This window comes from Taudactylus pleione, unplaced genomic scaffold, assembly GCF_031769625.1.
Source record: "Taudactylus pleione unplaced genomic scaffold, aTauple2 ptg000347l, whole genome shotgun sequence".
Taxonomy (NCBI): domain Eukaryota; kingdom Metazoa; phylum Chordata; class Amphibia; order Anura; family Myobatrachidae; genus Taudactylus; species Taudactylus pleione.
The window spans coordinates 1,014,938-1,035,217 of NW_028284748.1; the positions used below are offsets into that span (position 1 = coordinate 1,014,938).

At 41.1% G+C, this 20,280-nt stretch overlaps 1 protein-coding gene and 1 long non-coding RNA gene across 3 annotated transcripts in view; one reads left to right on the top strand and one right to left on the bottom strand.

Annotated features, from left to right (window-relative positions):
• Positions 1–20,280, top strand: part of SEMA6B (semaphorin 6B) — a 137,211-nt gene that overhangs the window by 93,090 nt on the left and 23,841 nt on the right. The window contains exon 10 of the mRNA XM_088444070.1: positions 12,463–12,594. Coding sequence (XP_088300196.1) covers positions 12,463–12,594 — 132 coding nt within the window. The remainder of the gene's footprint in view (positions 1–12,462; positions 12,595–20,280) is intronic.
• LOC148508743 (uncharacterized) lies at positions 5,108–16,357 on the bottom strand. Of its 2 annotated transcripts, none has more exons than XR_015869548.1 (3): positions 16,092–16,357; positions 6,434–6,590; positions 5,108–6,316 (listed from the first exon to the last, which is right to left on the bottom strand). It is a non-coding gene; the product is annotated as an uncharacterized LOC148508743 (long non-coding RNA). The 2 variants fall into 2 exon arrangements; XR_015869549.1 differs by having other exon boundaries at positions 6,407–6,590.

Here is a 20,280-nt window from a genome sequence, read left to right on the forward strand (position 1 = left end):
TAGTTTTTCCTTTTTGACTTCCTGTCATGTCAGCTTCAAAGTGTGTGTAGTAGATTTTGTAAATAGAAAGGATAATGATTTTGTATGGAAAATGTCCTGTGAACGTAATAGAGTTACTATATTGACCTGTTAGAAAGACTCTTTCAAACTATTATATAAATTAAGTGTACAGAAAAGAATTGTGACATTGAAAGCATTTGCAATAATATAATTTGTATCTAAAATGTTTTTGCCTATTTCATGTCACTCATTTTATTTACTTTTCATATATCTATAGATGAATGGACATGAATAATGCATGATTAGTCAAACTCCATTTTTATTCATACTGTTTATATATACTTGAGAATAGTTTTGGGTGCAGACTAAGGGTGGAACACCACCGCACACAACGTCCCTTACACTGGGAGGATAACGCACTATGCAATTTTTTTTTGCATTAATGGCTTTGTTTTTTTTTTTTTTTTTAAAAAAGACAAAACACTGGCCATTGTTTGAACGCACTTGGAGGAATAGGTCTTTGTGAGAATTGTTTTAGGTGCATATTAAGAGTGAGACACCACCGTACACACAGTCACTTACACTGGAAGGATAACACACTTTGCAAATGTTTTGGCCCCCTAAGGCCCAATTATATGTCTCAAAGCCCCCTCATGCATCAGATACTCTGTATTACTTCACTGACTCTCTATACCCTGCACTACCTACTTGTACGACTTCACTAACTTTTGCACACACAATTACCAACCTTAGAATACTAGATTACTTCCCTGATTTTACATGAACTAAGTCCCTATTGTACATTCCTGCACTACCACATTAACGCCTCTATACCTAGCACTACATTGTTGACACCACTATATACTGCCCTACATTACTGACCCCTCAATGCCATACACTATACTGTACTACAAAACTACACTACCTCTCTATAGTGGCCTGAATCGGAGTTGGACACTTCTGATCCCGCTTTTCCCTATTGTACTTGCTAATTCAACAATCTGCCAGAGTAAGTATGAAAGTACAAGTCTAGCCCGCTCACTATTCTAGCATCCGCAGACGCAACCCTCATCATTAGTATTGGCACGCCCATCAGAAACAGCCTCTCTGTGGGTCTTTATACTCACCACCCAGATGCTCCGTAGAAACCCCTACGCCTACTTTACATTACTTTCCTTTCACACAAGATACGACACGCACCTACTTACAGCATGTTTTGCAACTGAGACTCATGTGCAGTTGGTTAAAAATCAGGAGATCTGTCTGTTTTCACAGATGCATTCAACCTCCTCACAATATCTCGATGCACTAATACACCAACTCCCCACACTACATCACTACACTACCTCCCCACACTACATCTCTGTACTACCTCCCCACACTACATCACTGCACTACCTCCCACATATATCACTGCACTGCCTCCTCACACTACATCTATGTACTACTTCCCCACACTACATCACTGCACTACCTCCCACATATATCATTGCACTACCTCCCCACACTACATCTCTGTACTACCTCCCCACTCTACATCACTACACTACCTCCTCACACTACAACACTACCTCCCCACACTACATCACTACACTAGCTCCCTCCCTCTACCAATAACATTAGAACATCCCCTCCAAAGGCACTTAGCTTTAAGGAGGGTCTCTCAGTCTCTCTGCTTTGGTCTCTGTGTGCAGAGCAGCTCCATAGGAGTAGAAAAGAGGGAGGCAGTCTCAGGCAGGGTAGAGAGAAAGGAAGTGGTGGGTCTGGTCCTAGGGATTGAGAAGTACAAAATAGAGGTCCTGGGATGTCTGACCCATCACTACAGTGCATTATCACTACAGAAAAAATTATATAAATCCGCACTGGTACTACTTCCCTTACAAATCAGATATACAGTATGTATATCCAAAAACCCTTTATATCCTATACCTTAATTATTAATTTAGAGACAGGGGGTGCTATCATAAAACAATAGATTATGTAATCAAATTAAGGAGAAGAGAGATGTCGTTGGGTGATGCACTAAAATTAAAACATAACCTTTATTGTATACATGTAAAATACATCAATATTAAATGTTGAGACAGTGAATATAAAAGGTAGAGTAGTGTTAATAAGAAAGAAAATAATGTGAATTAAAAAATCTGACTGCTTTAAGCTTCCTGATGACCTAATTAGTTGTATTATTAATATAGACCCATATTGTAACTAGGAACAAAAGCAAACCCACAAATCCTTATATCACATACGTATGTGTCTATTTCCAAAAAATCCTAGTTGTTACTGTGTATACTATTTGATATGTTTAAAGGATGAATATTGTCAGGGAATAAATATTCCTCTCTCCATAATAATCACATGTATCCTAAAACAAAGTATCCAAAGTAGAGACAGATTCTACTTTGTGTCTGTTATTAGAAAGGTCAGAAGGATTAATGTCTGACCTAGTCTTGTCTAAATGAACCCAATGCATGTTTCTCTTGTGTCAAACACACTAATGGGTTTATGTAGGTAATTGCTATGCTCCTTTTCTTATTGCTGTGGTCCTATAAATACAGCAATATACTTATGGTTTAATTAAATCCATCTTAACTGCATTGAATAGCTTTTTCAAGGCAACCCGAGTGCTTAGCATGTACCGGCTTTTAGCCTAGGTAATTTCAAAGTGTCCAATGCTCGAATACCACGTGCATGAACCATTATATTAGTTAAAAAACCTTATAAAAAGAAGAGGGGAGGGAAAAAGATTCTTATCACCACCACCCATATATCAAGAATTAATTAATTAAAACAAAATATCAATTCAATAAATATCTGAGTATAAATACAATAGGATAAAAGTATATATGTAATTATCAATAGGAGAACATAATATTGCACAATTATTGTGTGATAACGTATGTATAATCTAATGAGAAATTAAGTAGAATTTTGTGTAAATATAATAATTATTTAATGTGAGACCATAATAATGCAATGTGAATAATTATTCCATATAGTAAATAAAAACCAATCTCTATCGATAGCATGTTAAAATGAAATATCTTATAAATGAATAGTGAAAAAAACAAGCACACTGTGGTATTAAATTGAAAAAAATAAATGAAAGTTTAAAAAATTAAATAAAAATATTGCAGTGATTCATAAAATAGTGTATATATGTATGTGAAAGTGATTATTCTCAAAGTGAAGTAAAATTGGTGAGAACAATATTATGTAAATTATAATAATTAATGCATGTGACTGCTATGAGATATAGAAATGTAAGTATATGTATATATACATACAAAAATGTATGTGTACATTACATAAAGTGATAATGTGAAGCAACAAAATAGTGATATTTAAAAAAAAAAATTCTAACAAAGTATGTGTATGTTCATAATATCATCAAAATATAATTTTATTGTATATAATGTTTAATATCTAAAATTGAAGAAAAAATAAATAATGATTGGTGTCCATATTTCATTAGACAGATAGTCACATTATTCACAATAGTATCTACTTGAAGTATATTAAAATCTCTCACATAAATTAGTAAAAATTATATATCTCTATATGGATGAAGAGTTGCCAAATGGTAGTAAGGTCTGTCAGTTCCCAAAGAGATTCTAATTCCATAAACATGGAAAATGTAAACCCAGTTCTCTCACACTGGGTTTCAATAAGATAGTGTATAACCCAATATCAATAAGAATATACATTACATTATATCACTACTATCATATATTCAGAGTCTCATCTTATTACTCAGCACCTTGGTATTGTCAGAACCCGAACTGTATCCCTGTTTAAAGATAAACTACACTTGCCAAGGTTCCGTATCGCATGGAGTATACAGAGAGTTAAAGTGAACCTCTATTCCTTGGGTGTCATCTGCTTGCTGGGATCTGTGATTTCTTGGATTTCTAAACCTGGTTCTGTCTGAGTCACATGCTTTAACACTTCCAATGGATTTCATGCATCTGGTATAAAAGTCTGTTACTTACTGAGCATTGTTGTCTGTGCAACGTTACCTTCAGGTTCTTCCTTGGACTCCTGCCAGATCCTCACTGTACTTGATATATGCTGTGGACTCTCTTTGCCTGGTTCTGCTACAGATGCTTGACGGCACTACAGATCCCAGCGCTGCTACTGAACTCTGCTGCAATACTAAACCTAACTCTGCAGGTAGTCTCCGCTGTACTACTAGCCTAGCTTTGCTGCCATTTCATGGTCTCTTCATGTTTACCTTCAACTAACAGTTAACTGCATCATAAAAGTTTCTTCACTCCGGACCTCTGCCTCATCTCAGGGCTCAACCCTGCACCTCTTCACACTGGACATCCGTAATGTCTTGGGGCTCAACCCCATACTGGATCTTCACTGCACTTCATGGCTCAACCCTGAACCTTTCCACACCGGACCTCCATCACGTTTTGGGGCTCAACCCCAGCACCTCCTCATACCGGATCTCCTTTGCGCCTTGGGGCTTAATTCCATACTGAATTTCAGTCACGTCCCGGGGCTCAACCCCACACCACTTCAAGCCGGTTCTTTGTCACGTCTTGGGGCTCAGCCCCATACCGGATCTTCGTCACCTCACGGAGTTCAACTCCGCACCTGTTAGTTGGTATGATATGAACTTTGTGCTATATGAACTTTAGTTCTTGCGTGGCTATCCTGACACCCGCTTGTTGTGATAATCTGAACTTTGCTTTATGGAGACTTTATACTTAAGTATCTAGAACTTTTCAGCACAGTCTTGTCTTTGAATAAATCTTGTATACTTTTAACATTGTGTGCCGGTGCTATTTCATGAGAAGGTCATTCCTTAAACCCCCTCAGTTTGTACCACGTGTTAAGCATGTTTCTCCTCAGGAGTCTCAAGAGTCTTTAGCCGTGACAGGTATAACCTGGTATGATATAGTCCCATGTATCTATGGAGTGGAAGGTAAATTAAACATGTGTGCATGCATCGAGAGCACATATACAGTACATATACATAGGTACACATACATTAAACAAAATAATTTTTATATCTAAGACAGGAAAAGAGAGGAATTTATTAACATCAGATAGACTAATGAGTATTAAATATTAAAGGAAGACTGAAAAGCTGTTCTCTTCATTTATTCCAGAGGGAGACATAGTATTCATAAGAAAAATCATTCTTATATCTCTCTGTAATAGCAGTGTATTCCAATCTCCCCCTCTGATATTCATGGTCACTTTTCCCATTCCAAAGACTTTGACATCTTTTGGATCACCATGATGGTGTCTTAAAAAGTGATTTGCCACTGTGTTAATGATTTAATTCTCTGTTGATCTTGTGCTGAGTTTCGGATGCTGTTTACATGTTCCAATACTCTCCTTTTGAATAGTCTTTTGGTTTTACCAATATAGTGTTTTCCACAGGGACACTCTAGATGGTATATAACACCAGCTGTATTGCAGTTGATATAATCTCTGATATTCCAGATTTTTCTTTATCTATCTTGATATGTTTTAGTAGTGACATACATTTGCAGGCTTTACATGTTCTGCATTGTAGTGATCCCTGGGTCTCATATAGTGGTTTTCTTACAGTTTCCAAGTGGCTTTCACATTTTTGGATCTATGCCAACTAATTGATGGTTTGTGATCTAAGATTTTGGATAGATCATTATCTGTTTGTAAAGCTCCCCAATGTTTGTTGAGGATATCACAGATATGACGCCATTGTTTACAAAAAGTCCCCACAAATCTGACAGGTTCTTCTTTATTTTCCTTCCTCTTGGGGATTAATATATTCTCTCTCTCATATTTCTGTGTTTCTATGTAAGCGTTTTTAATCATCCGTTTACAGTAAACTCTGTTAATGAATCGCTTACTCAAATCATCTGCTCTTTTTTGGAAAACTGCAGATTCAGAGCAATTACATTTTGTTTGCAGAAATTCACCTTTTGGGACTCCTTTAATTGTGAAAGGGAGGTGTGCACTGTCATGATGGAGAATACTGTTAGTAGCCATTGGTTTACGATATAGATCCATTGATATGTGTCCATCATCCTCCTTTTTGATGGTTAAGTTAAAAAATTAATATTTTTATGCTACTTTCGGAGTTGAGTTTCAGATTCAAGTTATTCGTGTTAAGGATCTCCAAAAACTCGTTAAATATGGTAATGTCTCCATTCCACAATATCAACACATCATCTATAAATCGCAGCCACATAATTATGTGCTGCATATATAAGTCATGGGTTTCAATGAAAACTTCCTCCCTCTCCCACCAACCTAAATATAGGTTGGCGTAAGTAGGAGCACATGTAGTCCCCATTGCCGTTCCGCGAGTCTGCAAATAAAAGTTCTCGTTACACACAAAATAATTTTTGGTTAAGACAAATCTGAATAAGGTAAGTAAAAAATCATTGAAGTCACTCACAGGCTTCATGTTAAGAAAGTATCGTACCGGTAAGTGCCGTTCTGTGATTTTGTTAAGCCACGATCTCTGCTTACAAGATCCGGCTGCTGAATCTTTACCACATCTCCGGACTGGTCCTCCCTCCACACATCCTCATAGTGAACAGCTACATATAACGGCAGACTACTTTGATGAGCTGGACAACCTAGGGGGAAAAAAATAAATAAAAACATCAAGCCTGTTAAGCAGGATTAGCCCTCCATAATACTAATATTACAATTCAATTTATTATATTACCATCTACAAAAGTGTTTAAAAGTATTAGAAGTTGCCTATTGCTGAAACCTATTACTGAAATCAATTCTTTACATTACTGCATATTTGGCTTTGAGCCCCCTCCTGTGGTCAATTTCAATACTGCAAAAGATACATAAATGAGACTGAGATGATGCTGAATGCTTGGTAAATAACAAGTTATAACTACTTCCAGCGAGCGGACCTCAGTAAAGGCCGCTTTTAATTGAGCTCCTTCATAAACAGGAGATTGCTGCGGAACCATTCACCCGTAGACATATACCGCTGGAATATAGAAAATCGCTGCTTATCCTCGATCAAGTAAACAACAAACCACAATAATACAGGTGTATATAACAGCATACACTGCATCCTTCAACGTGTTTATTTGCATGGAAAAATACATGGCTAAACAACAGCGCAGCCCTAAAGGGGGCGCTATTCCCAAAACCAAAGAGAAAAATATTACTGCTGAACCCCCTCGGCTGTCCGGATCCCCGGAAATGGTAAATACACCCGACATGTCTGAAGAAAACTCTCAATATAGTGCGCAATCTCTTCAAAAGGCTCAGGAAATATCAGAAATCATATCTCCTTTGCTAGATCAAAAGCTGGCCGTAATCTCCGAGCTAAAACAATCTGTAGAATCAGCACTAGGCCAGTTACTACAACATTCACAATGTTTAGATGAAGCGGAGCAAAGAATCTCAACTTTGGAAGACGAGCTCACAGAGTCAAAGGCCTTAATTCAAAAACAAGAGTCGACCATGGCTGCATTTCAAGACAAATTGGAAGACCTGGAGAATAGAAACAGGTGCAATAGTCTTCGCATAATTGGCTTGCCTGAGTCTGTGAAACCAAGAGAACTGATGGATTTGGTGTCGCAATGGCTTCCTACAATGCTGGGCATTGACACTAAGTCCCATCCTATTCTTATTGAACGAGTGCATAGAGTGGGCCCAGAGAACCGCTCTGATCAATGTAGACCAAGACCGGTCATACTAAGGGTTCTAAACTATGCTGGAAAGGTTCATCTCTTAGAAGCCTACCGAAAACACATCGACCTGACATACCAAGGTGCTAAATTGCTAATTTTCCATGACTTTTCCTACAGTGTTGCTATGCGCAGGGGTGAGTTCTCCCCTATTTGCAAAGAACTGTTTGAAAACGGCTTCAAATTCGCATTATTATATCCGGCTAAATTATGCATTCTACACAATGGCAAGACTCTCTTTTTCGATTCTCCAAAGCCTGCATCTAACTTCCTTAGCTCAGCTAAGTCGGTGTCTTCTCCTGTAGCTGCGAGTGGTGACAGATCGACCCGAAACAACCACTGAGCAACTATTGTGATGCAAATATCCTTTATTACAGTCTAAATGCTTAACGTTACAATGCACTTAAGTTTCAAATTGATAGTATACTGCTTATATACACTTTTTTCTTTCTCCAGTTGCCTATCTATGTTTTATAGAGATTGGAATCTATGGAAATGGGTACATGTTCCATGTACATTCTTCTTAGCAATTTTGTTCTACTTGTTTATAGTGGGACCATACTGGTTCCTAATTTGGGTTCTTAAAATGACATATATTGTCATAAATAGATGTAGTAAATACTTGTTAAACTTAGATATATGTTTATTCAGAGGAAACTGAGTTGTTCACTGTCACATTTTTGGCCACGGTGCGAGAGCTGGGACATACCGTGGCTAAACAAAACACTTAGCTCCATACGGTTTTGGGTCAAAACAGGGATTGGCTAGATGTCACAACCAATAGACACAACTCTAGACTCAATAAGGATAAAACATTCAGTTAAATTTGTGTCTTGGAATGTGGAGGGCCTAAACACCCTAATAAAAAGAAAAAAAATAATACAACAACTGAAAAGGTTTAGACCGGATGTGGCTCTACTTCAAGAGTCACATTGGAAAAATACAGACAATAATGTAATACAAGCCAATTGGATTAAGAATTTCACTGCGGCCTCATATTCTACGAAATCTAGAGGTGTCATTATTCTATTTAGTAAATCAATACAGCATGAAATTATTGACACTCTCATAGACACACAAGGGCGCTATATCTTTATTAAACTGCACATAGACGGAGAAAAAATGACAATTGCTAATATTTATGGTCCAAACAATTTACGAACTCTCTTCTTTTCAGAAGTATTTACCAATTTACAAGGATGGAGGGTAGGTCCCTTGATCCTGGGAGGTGATTTCAATACGGTGCTCTCCAGATCCCTAGACAGATCAGGAAATTTGGGTAGACCAGAGGGAAGAATACCCTCTTCTTTGTTATATATGAAGGAATCAATGCAGTTAACGGATCCTTGGCGACACCAACACCCAGATGATAGAGAATGGGAAGCAATCGGGAAGCCGACTGCCTAAATACCGGCAGCCGGCTTCCCGACTGTCATATCCCGGCAAGGGTGAAATGCCGGGCGTCTAGATGTAGACGCCCGCATTTCCCCGACGCCGGGAGACCGCGGCTGCCGATGCCGGGCGCCGCGAGCGGACAGCCGCGGGGGGGGGGGGTGGGGGAGGATTAGGTTTAGGGCTCCCAGGGGGGGACTTAGGGTTAGGCACCCCCTCGGGAGGGTTAGGGTTAGGCTAGGTGGAGGGAGGGTTAGGGTTAGGCACCCCCAGTGGGGACTTGGGGTTAGGCACCCCCCCGGGGGACTTAGGTTTAGGCAGCGGGGAAGGGGGTGGTTAGAGTTAGGCACTTAGAGGGGGAATTAGGGTTAGGTACTTGGGGGGGAAGTTAGGGTTAGGCACCCCTAAGGAGGGTTAGGGGGGTTAGGTTAGTAGATACTCACTTATCCACGATCGGGATTTCCAGCGCTGTCAGGCTTCTGCTGCTTCGAACTCTGCTCATGTCGGGCTGCCGCTGACAGGAATCGAACCGGCGGTATTTCATACCCATTCCTAGAGAATACACCTTCTACTCACATCCCCATGACACATTCTCCAGAATAGATTTTTGGCTGCTATCCCCTTGTTTACTCCATAGAGTGATAGATTCTGGCATCTACGATATCATGATTTCAGATCATGCCCCCATTGGGTTTGTTCTTAAACTAAACACACCAATCTCTAGTTCACATAATTGGAGATTTCCTGCTTATCTTACTGATTCCGAAGATTTAAAAAAACTGCTAGAACATAATTTTGTAACTTATGCCACGGACAATTCACATCATATTCCTGACAATCTATTCTGGAATGCCTCGAAACCTATGATGAGAGGCCATATCATTGTCACTCACCATCGCAGGAAATTACTTAGTATCTGACTATGTTCTTTTAATTTATTATCAGGAACATATTCCTGTTTTATACAACACCCCACAGAAGACAACAAAAATAAATACAAAGAAGCCAAATTACTTTATGATAATATCTGTACAGAGCAAGCCTTAATGGATGTCACATTTCAAAAACAAAGATATTTCAAATAGGGAAATAGATCTGGCAAACTATTAGCTTCTATGCTTAAACAACACACGACCCCCAAATATATCACGAAAATACTCTGCAATACCTCAGAGCTGCTTACAAACCCCAACAAGGTAGCGGAAGAGTTCCTCCGATATTACCAACAACTCTATGAACTCCCAAATACAGATCAGACCTTAGGGATCGAATTTCTGCGTCAAGCAGGACTACCTATACTCAATGAGGAAGAGCGTTCTGGTTTAGAGGCCCCAATAACTGAGGAAGAAATTAAATGTATTATTAATTCCTTACCAGGGGGAAAATACCCGGGCCCCGATGGGCTAAGCGCAGAATATTATAAAATGCTACTACCACACATCACCCCACATCTTAAAGATTTGTTTAACTCCATACTGAATGGTAATATGGCCCCACCACAATTTAATGAGACTTGTATTATAATTCTCTCTAAGCCCAACAGCGGCCCTACTTTAACTTCATCCTATCGTCCCATCTCCTTGTTAAATCAAGATTTAAAAATATTCTCCAAATTAATAGCACAAAGATTACAACCCATTCTCTCTAGAATTATACACCCATCGCAAACGGGCTTTATAAAGGGGAGACATTCCGTACACAACATAAGAGCCCTTATAGCGGCAATGACACACACCCATCCGGCCAAAGAATTATCTAATATTATTGTCAGTCGCGATGCCGATAAGGCATTTGACAAGGTTTACTGGTCTCGTAAGTGAAAAATTCTTAACAAATAACACTTTGGCCCAAATTTTATTCATGTTTTTAAGGCACTATATAATTCCCCATCTGCATTCTTGACAATAAATGATCTGAATACCAAACATTTCACCTTATACAGAGGAACACGTCAAGATTGCCCGCTATCGCCCCTGCTAGTTGACTTAGCAATTGACCCACTAATTAGAAATGTTGTACAGCAGAAAGGATGGAAGGGTATAACAATAGCTAATCATGAACTTAAAGCCTTCGCTGACGACTTATTATTATATTTTCAGAACCCCTTACTACAAAATGCACTTAATATATTTGAGTCCATAGCAGGATTTCAAGTTAATACTACCAAAACGGAGGCTTTAGCCTTTCACCTGCAGGCACGTGATGATTGGGGGAACGCTTTTCCTTTTAAATGGGCTTCATCACAGATAAGCTACTTGGGCATCAATATACCTGCACACCCCTCCCAGCTATATGCTGCTAACCATGGAAGAATTCTAGATGGAATGGTGAAAGATTTTAAGACGTGGTTTGACTTACCATTGTCTTATATTGGACGCTGCCATGTTGTGAAAATGGTGAGTTTTCCTTGCATCCTATATATAATTCAGATGTTACCCTTATTATTTTAAAAAAAAGATCTTAGTCTCTTAAATAAGGCAATGCGGAGATTTATTTGGGCAGGAAAGAGACCCAGAAATTCTCTTTTTAAACTTCAACAAACTACTGATTTAGGAGGGGTAAATTTACCATGTATTAAAACTTATTCCTTGGCGGCTAATTACCGGTTCGCTATGGACTGGATTGGTGGCGATAGTAATTTCAACAATTATGGAATTGAACAGGCGTTTAGCCCTGGAACACATCTGGCAGCTCTATTACATATGCATCCATCTAATATCCCGGCAGACATAAAAGAAAACATACTTTTATCCACCAAGTGTGCAGCCTGGAGACAAACCCGTTCAATATTAAAACTATCATGGTCCCATACTCTTTTTCTCCCATTGTCAGATAACCCCCTTTTTCCTGGCGGTTGGACATCCCCTTACACAAAGACCTGGTCCCTTCATGGTTTGATGTACTTATATCAGATGATAGATATTAACACTCAGCAACCGTATTCACATAGGCAGCTACAGCAACAATTTCCTAATCTACTTATTCCTATTTTTACAAGCATCTAGTTACTTACAAAGAACAATGAGGATATTTACAGAGGCAGACAAACAATTTAGTTTGGATCAAATGCTACGTCTTCGTCTAGGTGATCCCTTCTCCTAATGTCTGAACTGTCCAAGGGATGAGTGGCAATTTACAGCAACTTAGATCCTTTAGCTCTGTGTATGTTGAATTGTTCTTAACGGAGAAGTAGGTGTACTTAAAAAGTATTTCTAATTGCAGATTATGCAAAAATCACTCATAGTAAGTACAATGATCAATCTCCAGTTTTGTGTGCACTGTATACTATATTATAATTGTATGCAGTTATTATCTGGAAAGTAAACTATCTGATGAATCATTTCCTACCTGATCACTAATCACTGATAAGCTGATCGTCACTTTTCTCATCTTCCAGTATACAAGGTTCCGCTGTTTGTGTATTTGACATGGAACAGATAGCCTTGATATTCTCTAGTCGGTTTAAAGAGCAGCGCACTCCAGATTCTGTATGGACACCAGTTCCAGAGGAGCTTGTACCACATCCACGGTCAGTATTGTATCAAAAGCATGTGTAGAGCACAAGTGGGTAATTGTGATATAGGGGCATATTCAATTAGCTGCGGGACTTACCACGCACTGCCCACAGTAAGTCCTGAGGGTTCAATTAATGCAGATTTCTGCTTGCACATCAGCAGGGTGTAAAAAGAAATCCACATTGAGGGCACCATTTGGGCTTACATGGGCTCACAGTGCGCTGTTTCAGGCGCTTAACCTGGAATCTATGTTTTACCATGCATTAACCATGGGGTACACAGTATATAGGGCTTACTAAGGGATATAATTGAATAGGTCCAGGTTTTAGCAGCTGCTAAACGCCCACGCAAAATACTGCGGTTTATAGAATATGCTTCATAATGAGGACATCTTGGTATTCACCATAGAACTTTATAGGGATGTTTAGACTTCATGAGGACATGTTACTGCCCCTAAACTAGCTTCATAAGGTAGCAGCCAAATAGTGTGTTGAAACAAAAATAAGATCAAGGACAGGTGAAAGGTTTGAATAGATATACCAGCTACTTAACCAATAAACAAGGTTAGGGAAGCTGAGGCAATGACAAATAAACAAAATAGTGAAAATAATCTGAAACGTAGTCACAGCATACTGTCACTGGTATGTCAGCGTTTGTGTCAACAGAATGAATCCAGGCAGGTACATTTTTGAGAAGGTACAAAGAAGACACTCAATAATTATTAAATAATCAAATGGGAGTTCTGTGAGCCCAGAGGGTATATTTATCAAAGTTCGATTTTGCTCACCTGAAATCGTATCACATTGAATGTAAAAATCCCTGTCAAAATCCCACATTTACTAAAATTTGATTTTGGAAGCATTTTCTAAATCAAATTCGATTTGATTAGATTTTGATTAGCGATTTCTTGTTCGATTTTGCATGCACATATCCAAATCAAACACAAAATAGAACTTCAAATTCCCAAAATAATAGATCTGCTTCATGCTGGAATTTTTAGCATGAGCAGGTGTGAAATACACAGATGCATGCACAGATCAGTGAGGTCTGTGCATGCTTCTGTGTGTAAAAAGTTTGTAAAGTATTCAAATTAAAAATAAAATGAAGTGGGGTCCCCCCCTAAAAGCACAACCAGCACCAGAATTTTCTGAGCCGGTCCTGGTTGTGAAAATATGCACAAAACCAGCACAACCAGCACTGGGCCGGTCCAGATTTTGGAAACACGTAGGTGTCCCCCATATTTTCCAACACGAGCACCGGACTCTTTCTAGCGGGGGTATGATGCCACAGCAGGGGTACCCTTTCACCGGGTCTCCCGGCCAAAGCATTATACCTGACCGCTAGTCAGATCAGGCCAGGGATCCCTGGGGAGGTGAGGATCCCCCCAATAAAAGGGTTCTTTCTCTCCAGGGCAAACAAGGCCTAGGCTGATAGCTCAGGGCTATCCCCAGCACACCTGGCCAGTGGGTGCCAGGTTGATTGTGTATAAAAATAGATTAAATAACATTGTCTTTTACATGAGAAAGCCTCCCCTGCATGCTGGTACCTCTAGTTCACCTGCAAAAGAAATATTAAAATAAACACAAGATGCACACACCGTGAAAGTAGAACTTTATTACACTCCCACTCACACATACTCATCTACAATACCTGTTCAAGTCCACTTCTCCATGTAGGCATCCACGTCCTCATAAAATAAAAAAACGTGAAGTCCCGATCCACGGACATAAGTACCATCCTCTAAGGATGGTACTTCCCGAATGTCAGCTCACTGAGCTCAGCCACAGCATTTCATTTAGAAATGCATGGGCTGAGCTTTAATTAGCTGAAAGAGGTGAGCCTCCGCCTCTCTCAGCCAATGGACGGTTCTCACCATTGACTTCAACGGTGAAAACCACTGGGCTACTAAAGATTACCTAGTGGTTCTCACTATTGAAGTCAATTGAAGGGGCTGATACCAAATTATGGGAGGCCCTGGGGAAGAAACTTATTGATACTGGTTCAGACTTAGGTTGTGCACACAAAAAAATAATGCAGATACTGTAGCTGTACAGGTGAAGGTGAATACAATCCAGCATCTGGATTGATGTCTGAACAGACAGCAATTAGGAATGGTGAGAGTCCAGGCAAATATACATGCAGGTGGCAATCATTAGAATTCAATCCAATATCCAGGCAAGAATCAAAACACAGGAATCTGAGTGCCACTGCATGCTGACAACTAGATATGAATTAAACCTGAAAGACAAATTAATGCAGTATCCCAGTGCCACTTATATACATCCTTGTGCCTCTCTCTGCTTATTGGTAGCCATTTAAGTTGATGAATTCTGGTAACACAGAAGATTAAATGGCTCCAGGACATCAACCTTATTCCCAAATTTCACCAAATGAGTTGACTTTTTCAATGGGAGGTGTTGACAGTTTCCTACCTGTCAGATGCAGGACGGAGGCAGCACAGGAGGGCACTCATTCCAACACATGTGATGTAATAATAAAATAATAATATTATAATAAATAATAATAAAATAAATAAGTTAACCTTACAACCGGGCTGGCTGTTACTAGGACCTGATAGAGGTCTAACGCGCATGCGCGGAAACCCTGCAGGTTTTATTCTCTAGCATTCTGCATGATGGTCAGATCCAGGGGACTCACCATTTGGAGAGTAGCAGTGCTGCTGTATTACCCGCAAGTACTCTATAGCACCAAAGTTGTACACTAAACCACCAGTGCTACTATCTACTGGTGCCAGTACCATGATCACGTCCAGCACACTATCTTGAGCTCCAGACTGCCACTATTCATATGTTACACCTGTGATATTCCCTGTATCAATGCTGTTGTTCTACCTGTTGTTATAATAAATCTAAGAACTGGTGAAGCATACAATGTGTGGACTAACCTCCACCAGCACCAACTTCTGCATTATATACCTATTCAATACCACTCAGATTCTCGCCAGATATATAATGTACCCCAGTGTGCCAACTTGTCTGGAAAGCTACTGCACCCAGCACAATCCGCTTTGCACTTCATATTAACATCACCACACAGGTACTATAATTGAATACTCCGCTCTGCTAATGGATTTAGGCTTGGTTTTGGTGTAATAAAAAATGATAGAAATTAAGTTATTCTGAAAGTATATTTTATAGTAGAATTGACACAATTTAATAACACAATAATTTAGATACTTTCAGTATATAAAATCGAAAATGTGGTATATTAATGAATGTTGCTAATAAATGTTGTTTACTAGACATTTAGCACATGCAAATAAAATATATATACCAGACAGCTGTCTAAAAAAAATGAGAAAAATAAAAATTTAACAGTTAAGGTTGAAAAAAGTTATTCTGTTGCAGCCCATAGTATTGTGGTAAATAAAAAAATTATTTGTGTATCTGTGCTGGCGCCCCAGCACAGATATCAAATAGGATAAGTTTGTATTAAAATTGCCAATAATGGCTTTCACTCTGGGTGTTTCTGTAAAAAAAAATGGACTCACAGTTAGTGGAATAGATGACCTGCGGCTCACGAAACCCGGCAAGTTGCTGCACAGACTGTGGACGAGTGGCAGACCGATCACGGTGAATGCAACTTGTGATCAGCGGCAAACTCCTCTTGTTTCCCTCAAGAGAGCTGTCGGGTCCCAGCTGTATTCACCCCGCGCCCGTCTCGTGGAGACTTCCAGGGGTCTTTGGAGGACATGGGGGTGCAGCTATGGGAATGAGCGGAAGCACGCTCTGTAATGTACTCACCTCCCTGTAGTAAGTCCAGAGCTCCGGGCTACACCATATGTATGGGTGGTGGCTGGTGCTCCGGAAAGCCACGGTTTAGCACAGAAGATAAAGGAGTATTTTGATTCTATTATAGGTAACAGTTTGTACCATTACGGATCAAGTGTTAGTACAATACTGTAACATTGGCCAAAAACTCATTAATCGCTCTATAAATGGGTTATATATCATGATATACAGTCTCAAAGAGGGCATAACTTTAAAACTATGGGTGATAGAAAGACTCTAATACCATTTTTTTAAATCAGTGTAGAAAATACATATATAATGATAACACCTGAAGTGCTCTGTGACAAAATCTTTGTTTACCAGTGCTATCACCCATTGGTTTAAAGTCCAGTGGCGTAACTAGGGCAGGGCGAGCAGGGTGCGTGCCCTGGGCGCCGTGGGACCGGTGGTGCGGGAGGGCGCCGCCGGCCACGGTCCTGCCCACCCTAGTTAGCCACCAGTGTAGCGCCAACCGCAGTGAGTGCGGTCAGCGCTACACATTTACACAGGACTGGCGCTAGGCTTCCAGCGCCGGTCCTGTGCTGCACACCTGAGCCCGTTCCCTCCCCCTGAGCGCTTGCCCAATAGCACCAGGAGGCGGGCTCAGGCTGTGCATAACACACGAATGGCCGCCAGCGCTGGCGGCGATGCGTGTGTTAAACAGCAGCCAGTGAGAGTCAGATAGACTCTCATTGACTGCTGCTGCACCCACTGCAAGAGCCGGACTTCCGTCCGGCTCCTGCAGTGGGTAATGGGACAGACATCATGACGTCTCTCCCATTATGCTGAGCACGCCAGCCCGGGAGGACTGGCGGGCGGCGGGAGCGGTGCCGCGGTCTGGAGCAGCAGCGTGGATTCAGGTAAGTATTTTTTTTTATATTTTAAAAAAAAAACCTGTCAGCACTACTGGGGGCACAACTGGGGAGGGGGGTGGCTACTACTGGGGGGACCTCTACTGGGGTGGGGGCACAACGGGGGGGGTGGCTACTACTGGGGGCACCATTATTGGGAGGACCTCTACTGGGGAGGGCTATTACTGGGACCACCATTATTGGGAGGACCTCTACTGCAGGGCTATTACAGGGGGCACTTAATCGGGAGGGGGAACCTCAACTGGGGACCACTACTTGGGGGGGGGGACTACTACTGGGGGCATTATAAAAGGGGCCTACTATTATGGGCACTGCACTGGGGGGACCACAACTGGGGGCAATAACAGGAAGGACCACTACAGGGACTACTGGATAGGGGGGGTCACTACTGGGGGCCTGCATTAGGGGGACCACTACTGGGAAAACTGCATGGGGGGGACTGCTGCTGGGGGCACTATATAAGGGGCTTACTGCTAGGGACACTGCGGGGACCACTACAGGGGGCACTAGATAGGGGGGGATCACTACTGGGTACCTGCATAAGGGGGACCACTACTGGGAAAACTGCATGGGGGGGACTGCTGCTGGGGGCACTATATAAAGGGCACTGCATAGGGGGGGGACTACTACTGGGGGCACTATATAAAGGGCACTGCATAAGGGGATACCACTACTGGGTGCACTGCATTGTGGGGACTGCTACTGGGGGCACTGCATAAGGGGGAACACTATATAGGGCACTGCATTTGGGGGAACCACTACTGGGGGCACTGAGTAAGGGGAACTAAATGGGGGCTGTATAAGGGGGACCACTACTGGGGATACTGTATAAGGGGCACTACTATGGGCCTGCATAAGAGGGACCGCAACTGCATACTGGGGATACTGTATAAGGGGCACTACTATGGGCCTGCATAAGAGGAACCACAACTGCATACTGGGGGTACTGTATAAGGGGTACTACTGGGGTTACGGTGCATATGGATAGGAATGTTCAGCGTGAAAATAAAGGGGTGTGTCATGTTGACACGCCCCATTTTTAAGTGACCACGCCCATTTTTTTTTTCACGGCACGCGCATATATCGGGTTGTTGGGGTTGGGTGGGGGCTCCCTTTTCAAATTTGCCTGGGCTCCAAATACCCTAGTTACGCCACTGTTAAAGTGTACTCCACTAAAACATACATCACTGATTGGCACTAAGCAACAGGATTATTAGTTTATTAACTGTCAGAAAACAGAATATTAGGTAACACAGGTTTAATGCAGGTATGCAGGCAAACAACACAGTTATGTAACAGATGCCCAGATGTAGCCATGAACATATGCGATTAATGGGCTGTGTGCACAGTATCTTACCACACACTTATATATAATGTATCCTGTGGCGGCAGTGGTACTAATGTATAATGCCAGTGGTGGTGGTATAATGGTTCTGGCAGAGTCTTTTACTGTAATATACTGTTTCTGTACAAGAAGACGCTCAGTGGCTCATCCTGCTTTAATGGAGGAGAGAAGACGCACAGGAAAATACACATGCACAGTACCACATTCTGTCAGAGTTAGAGGTCTCGCTGAAGTCAGCGTACCTCCATATCTAGGGAATGGAGTTCTGGACCCAGCAGTTTACAGATGAGGGAGAGCAGTGCCCACTCCCCTCTCAACAAATTCAACCACATTATAGAAATCAACAATAACCCTCACATGACAGCAATTCTCCCACATGACAATACCCCAACCCCTTCGCATTACCAAAATCAGTAACCATGCCCCCATATAGCAAGACCTCCATTGGTGTGTGCAGCACATTTCATTAGGGTGTGCCCTCAGAGGGACATTTTTATAGCACTGCCTATGGGGTTGTTTAGCACCAGCAAGGGGTCATGTTGAGCACTATTTTAATTCTGCTACATAGTGCTCCCATTTATCAGACAAACTGCCACATAGTGCCTCCATTTTTCACAGATTAATGCCTCATAGTGCCCCATATATCTCAGATTAATGCCACCTCGCAGAATAATGTCATATAGTGCCCCTATTTATCACATTGCCCCTATTTATTACAGAATTATGTCACATCCTGAAAAATGCCACATAGTGCACCCATATATTATAGTGCCTCAATTTAGTGCACAGAATGTGTTTGGCAGCCCTGAGTAATTCTTATGGCCCTGACTGGTTGCTGACTCCTCTCTGCATTCCCTCCCTATCTGTGTGGTGGCATACTGGGAGCAATGGAAGGTTTGCAAACTTATTTTCACTATACAAGTGTAATCAAACACGATTGACTACACTTGTATTGTAGCAAGTAGATTGTAGACCACCGCTTTGTGTTGTGACTACACAAAGGGACAGTCTACAAACTACTTGCTACTATGTAAGTGTATTCAACAGTGTTTGAATGCACTTGTATAGTGGCAAGTAGTTAGCAGACTGTCCCTTGCTCCCATCGTGCCACCTCGCAGACCGGGAGAGAAATTAGGGTTGGCCATCAATGGGGCAACCATCCATGGTTACCATTGATGTTACCCTTGGTGGTTTACATTGATGGTGTGGAACCATCAATGGTTTCGCCCACCGATTGCCATCCCTGCTCTGATACTCACTGGGCAGCTGGCCAATCAGAGGTATGGGATGGGCTTTGCAGGTCTCTTCATACAGGGGGCAGAGTTTGGTCCTGGCACTATGGGGAAAGGAAAAAACATTGCAGAGCTCTGTGCCATCGACGCCAGAGAAATATTGGATCTCCAACATCAATAGCAAAACCGTAAACCATCAATGGTTGTTATCCATTGATGGTCAATTACCATCCCTAGATAGAATGCAGAGAGGTGCCGAACTGTAAATATGAGTTGGAATACTAATTAACAGAATATGCTGGCGATATATAAAATATAAAAAATCCACAGTATCTCTCCCAATCTCTATTAACTTTCCAAAAATAACTTCCACCACTTAAGAAGTGTTTAAGAGCAACTTAGAGGGACATCATGCACATGTTATTTTTTATTTTTATCAACTATGTATATATTTATAAAT